The 5,105-nt window shown below is 56.2% G+C and overlaps 2 protein-coding genes across 2 annotated transcripts in view; one reads left to right on the top strand and one right to left on the bottom strand.

Annotated features, from left to right (window-relative positions):
* The window catches only part of QBC33DRAFT_558758 (LysM domain-containing protein), a gene marked incomplete at both ends in the record, with an annotated part of 5,980 nt that extends 3,087 nt beyond the window's left edge, over positions 1–2,893 (top strand). Inside the window, one exon of the mRNA XM_060429909.1 lies at positions 183–2,893. Within this exon, the coding sequence (XP_060283480.1) occupies positions 183–2,893 (2,711 nt within the window). The remainder of the gene's footprint in view (positions 1–182) is intronic.
* A 92-nt stretch (positions 2,894–2,985) lies between these two features.
* Positions 2,986–4,259, bottom strand: QBC33DRAFT_537816 (uncharacterized protein). The gene has a single exon (XM_060427825.1). The coding sequence runs from the start codon at positions 3,945–3,947 to the stop codon at positions 2,991–2,993; it is 957 nt and encodes a 318-aa protein (XP_060283479.1). The 5' UTR covers positions 3,948–4,259; the 3' UTR covers positions 2,986–2,990.
* Between the last annotated feature and the right edge of the window lie 846 nt (positions 4,260–5,105).

Raw genomic sequence — 5,105 nt, 5'->3', positions numbered from 1 at the left:
CCGTACTTTGTGGGGCCGAAGCCGCAGTCCGCGGGCAATTCGGTGTCGGTTTTTGTGTGGCTTAAGGGGTGGGGGGCAATGGGTTTGTTTATCCATTTTTTTTTTTTTTTTTCCCCCCCCCCCCCCCCCCCCCCGTCGGCAGTTGTTCTTGACCACCCACTGACATTGAAATGCTCTCCTAGGCGATGGAGTGACCGATGATACGTTGGCCTTCCAGACTGCCTTGAACCAAAACGTCGGCAAGATCATCTTTGTGGACGCGGGGACGTATATCCTGACGGGCACTGTCTCAGTCCCATCGGGCACTAGACTTGTGGGCGAGACATGGTCGCAGTTCGCAGCCAAGGGCTCCTACTTCGGCGATGCAAGCAACCCAAAGGTGATGCTCCGTGTCGGCGAGAAGGGCGAGTTTGGTAGCGTGGAGATGCAGGACCTGCTTTTCACGACCCAGGGCGCGACTCCCGGCGCAATCCTCGTCGAGTGGAATATCAAGGCCTCCAACCAGGGCTCGGCCGGGCTCTGGGACTGCCATGTGCGCATCGGCGGTGCTACAGGCACCGAGCTGACACCTGCCGAGTGCCCCGCTCTTCCCGGCGGAGTTACGCCGGGCTGCCAGGCCGCCAGCGCCATGATGCACATTACAAAGGGGGCGTCGGGATACTTTGAGAATATGTGGCTGTGGGTGGCAGATCACATGATCGACGACCCTCTGCTGGACGACAACAACAACGACATGGAGCAAGTGACTATCTATGTTGCACGTGGCATACTCATCGAGAGCCAGGACGCCACCTGGCTGTATGGCACTGCGTCGGAACACGCGACTTACTACCAGTACAACTTCCACAATGCCCGCAACATCTTTGCTGGTATGGTGCAGACTGAGTCGCCCTACTACCAGCCAGTCCCGGCAGCCCCGCTCCCATTCAGCGTCGAAGCCGGCGTCATGGCCGGTGACCCTAATTATAGCAACTGTATGTCAGGTAGTGGCGGTGGTGACTTTGATGGATGCGACTCATCGTGGGCTGTCATTATCGAGGGCTCGCAGGACATCTTCGTCGCCGGCGCAGGGTTGTATTCGTGGTTCGACAGCTATACGCAAGACTGCATCGACTCTCACGAGTGTCAGAAGGCTTTGGTGCTGCTTAAGAACAACTACCTCAACGTGAGGCTACAGCACCTCATCACCATCGGCGCCAAATACATGGTCGTCTCGGAGGGAAACGGCGTGCTGGCGACAGACAACCTGGCCATCGAGGCACATCCGGCGTGGTCCCAGATCTCCGTCTTCGACGCTGTCAGCAATCACGAGCGACACATCTCGCCAGAGAGCGCCACCATCATCCCGCTGCCGCACACAACCGTCGGCCCCCAGGCTACACTGACGCTCACCGGCCCGATCAGTAGCGACGTCGCCATCCTGCCCAACAATGGCAATCAGAACGACGCTCCCGGCCCAGGCGCTAACGTGTGCCAGGAGTGCAGCTTCTTTAGGCTCCTCACATCCACCTGCTGTGGCACAGGGGGCAGTGTCGCCAATCCCATCGAGATCTCCCCCAACGTGCCGACACCGCTAGACATCCCGCTCCCGGCAGGCTTCGTGCCGAACCAGGACTTCACCGACGCCGACGGGGCCAACCATCCCGCCGGCGTCGCGCTGCCAGGCGAGACAATCGTCCCCAGGGGGACCGTATTCACTGAGCCGTTTACCATTCCCGCCGGCCAGCCGTTGCGAGGCGGGGAGGAACCCAGCGACGGCGACGAGTTCATCTGGATCAACCCGACCATCTGGGAAAGCCCCAGCCCAACTGTTACGTGCTTCATCCCATGCACATTCGTGCTCCCGCCGTGGAAGGGCGCGACGAGCACGATCGACTTCCCGCGCGTGACTGTCACCGAGGGCGATTGGACATCGACCATTACTAAGCCACCCATGACGATCACCAGCTGGGGTTTCGAACCAGAGCTCGTCTCACCAACCAGCACAAGCACCACGACCTCCGATAGCGGCCTCGTTATAATCTGGCCAACCTTCAGCCCGACAACCACATGGCCACCCATAACGTACTCGGACGACAAAGGCAGCACTCACAAGACTCGGCCGACCTCTCCGGCGCGACCGGGTCCCCCGCCACCCCACCCGCCCCATCCGCCGCCAAAGGGCTCATGGCCGCCACCAGTCGTGGTCATCCACGGACCACCAGGCCCAAAAGTGAATCCCTGCTTTTTCCCTGCCCTCACGTGCCCACCGGGAAGTGGCGGCAACTCTGGCGGTCGCGGACGGACGACCGGGCCGGATGATCCCCCGCGCGACCCGGACCCCGGGGATGACCGTGACCCCGATGATGATGATGATAATGACGACGACAACGACGATGAGGAAGAAGAGGAGATTTGTCTTCTCGACACAGAAGAGGACGGCAAAGACGGCGGTGATAACGGTGGAGGCGACGTGGGGGTCGGTGATGACGTCGGCGGTGACCCGACGCCGACGCCGACGCCGACAATGACGCCTGACACGCAGGGCAACTCTCTGGACTGCTACAACCACGGACATGCGCTCAACCGCAGCCCGTTGCTCGATGCGGCTAGCACGTTCTGCGCCGGGGGGGTCGTGGCGGAGCCGACGTGGACGCCGGGACAGTTCCTCGAGTGGCATCTCGAGCCGTCGGGGTTGGTGTTTGGCGTGGATGTTGTGCTGTCGGTTGAGGTTAAGACGGAGCGCGGGGCTGGAGGGGCTGAGTGTCGGTGGGTGGCTGGTCAGGATGAGTGTATGCGCTACTTTGCGGCGGTGGTGGATGGGTGCGATTGTGGTGGGGTGGGTGGGAAGCATGGAGGGGTTATTGAGAATAACTGCCTGAAGTTGAGGATCGATCCGAATGTGGCGAAGTGAGGCGGACGCGAAGCCTTTTCAGGGTAGACAGATTGATAGTTTACTCCATTTGTTTATCCCGTCTTCTCATAGTTCCACGGCATTCATCATGCGCTAGTTACTGGTTCTGATGTTGCTCCTGGTCCTGTGCCTCCGCCTGAGCCTGAAGCCGAGCCTCAGCCTGAGCCTGGATGTTTGCTCGCCTTTCTGCACGGGATTCGACCCGCCTTTGTGCCCCCCAGGACCCATCCCACGGATTCGGAGGTTTTACGGGCTGACCGGGCGCGTCAAGCGGCTTTCTGATATCAACAGTGTCCATCCAGGTCAAATACTTGAGAAAGGCATCTGGATCAACATCTGTCGGTTCCTCGGGCAGCGGTGTCTCGTCGAATACTTCGAGTTCATGCCTTGCCATCCTCGCGATACTATCAAACACGCTCTCCATGCTGGGATTGTTCTTCTCGTCGCTCAACCACACCTTCTCCGGCGCCCCAGTAAAGCGTACCCAGAAGCGTCCGCCAGGTGGCCGCTTCTCGTCCCCCATCAGATGCGGGGGCTGTGCGACGGCGCGCAGGATGGTGTCTTCGAGACTCAAGAGCCACGCATGTAGCTGCGTCACGTAGTCGCGTAACGTTATGTCTGCGCCCTTGGCAGAAGATGAATGTACCATAAGCTTGGGTCGTAGGAGAGGTTGGAAGCCACAGCATGTGCACTTGGCACCGTCGACACCGCCTTCAGGTTCATACTCTTCGTCGACACTACGCAAATGCTCGTCGATGAAGGAGTCATATGATTCCTCGATTTCCTTGACGTTTACCTCGACCAAGGCCACAGGAGGGCTCGTTATTGGCAAGGCAGCGATGGCGTGGAATGTCCCGTCGGGGTTCTGGAAGGGGCGCTTTTGCGATGACGGGTCGGTGGGGTCGTCCAGGACCTGGATGGCGGTGATGGGCTCAAACAAGGGCCAATGAAGGCTGTAGAAGAGGAGGGTGGGATGCTCCCTGCACAACTTCACGACTCGCATCTCTGGGGCATCTTCCGCCCCTGCCTGTGTGTTGCTGGGCCCGGATTCCATGTTGTGCTAAGGAAAAAATGGGTTGGGAGAGTGAAGGGGGCCATGGCAGACTTTATGTACGGTTGTACCCTACCCCGTACTGCTTGGTACCTAGCAACCTATGTATACGTCGTACACAGAAAGATTTAGGTTGCATCCGCGCCATCCCTGTCACTACCTAGACCAGAAATGCCAAGCAAATAGTTAGTCAAAAACAGCGTGAGACAGGGGCCATATCATGCGAAGAGGATCCAATCACATGCTGGACAGATCTAGTTGGGTGAGCAGGGGCACAGGACAAGATGCCTCTTCACATTCTGGAAGAAGGACAGCCCTTCGTTCTGGGAACGCCGGAGGATCGACATCCGTAACTACGGCCGGTTCCTAGACCAGTTCGAGATTAACTCGACCGCCGACGACTTCAACTGTACGAGTTCCAGAGGTTGGCCTTTTCGCAGGGGAGTCTCGCTGTAACGGCGAGTCTGTGCCTATTACCCATGGGTTGTTGCGGCCAAGAATTTGGCGCACATAGGGGCTTTTAGCGTGCAGACGCAAGTACACCTCCGCCAGGGTAATAAACGTTTAGATATTAGCGCTAGGACTTCCAGTACAGAGATATTATAAATATTACTTGATAAGTCTAACTTCAAACCCATATATTAGGGTAACCACAATAGTAATGACTAAGCGGTCTACTGATTAAGCATTATAAGTGACTTATTTATAAGGCTACAAAGTAGCTAAGTCACATAATAATTCCTCACCTTATAATTTGCATTTAAAGTCAAAAGGACTTTCCTGTCAAAGACAACCCTAACCCTAAAGACAGGGTAGCCTGGCAAGTCCAGGGTAGCCTAGCAAGCCTAGGGTAGCCTAGCAGGCCTAGGGTAGCCTAGCAAGCCTAGGGTAGCCTAGCAAGTTTAGGGTAACCTTGCAAGTATAGGGTAGGTATAGAAAATCAAACTACCTAAAATCTTTAAACCTTGCCAAACTACTTGATATATATCACTACCTTGTAAGTGTGTAATCTATATATTACTACTGAGTCAAACAATTAGATCCTACAGACCTGGTCTGATTAGCTAATCTAAGGTATCAAGTTGTTTAATCTAGTAAATCAAGTAAAGTAAAAAGACTGAATTTTTACTATATAGTTAGTTAGATTAACTAGCTAACTTT

Source organism: Phialemonium atrogriseum, assembly GCF_030411735.1.
Source record: "Phialemonium atrogriseum strain 8032-3 unplaced genomic scaffold QBC33scaffold_12, whole genome shotgun sequence".
NCBI classification, from domain to species: domain Eukaryota; kingdom Fungi; phylum Ascomycota; class Sordariomycetes; order Cephalothecales; family Cephalothecaceae; genus Phialemonium; species Phialemonium atrogriseum.
This window is presented reverse-complemented; position numbering and strand designations above follow the sequence as displayed.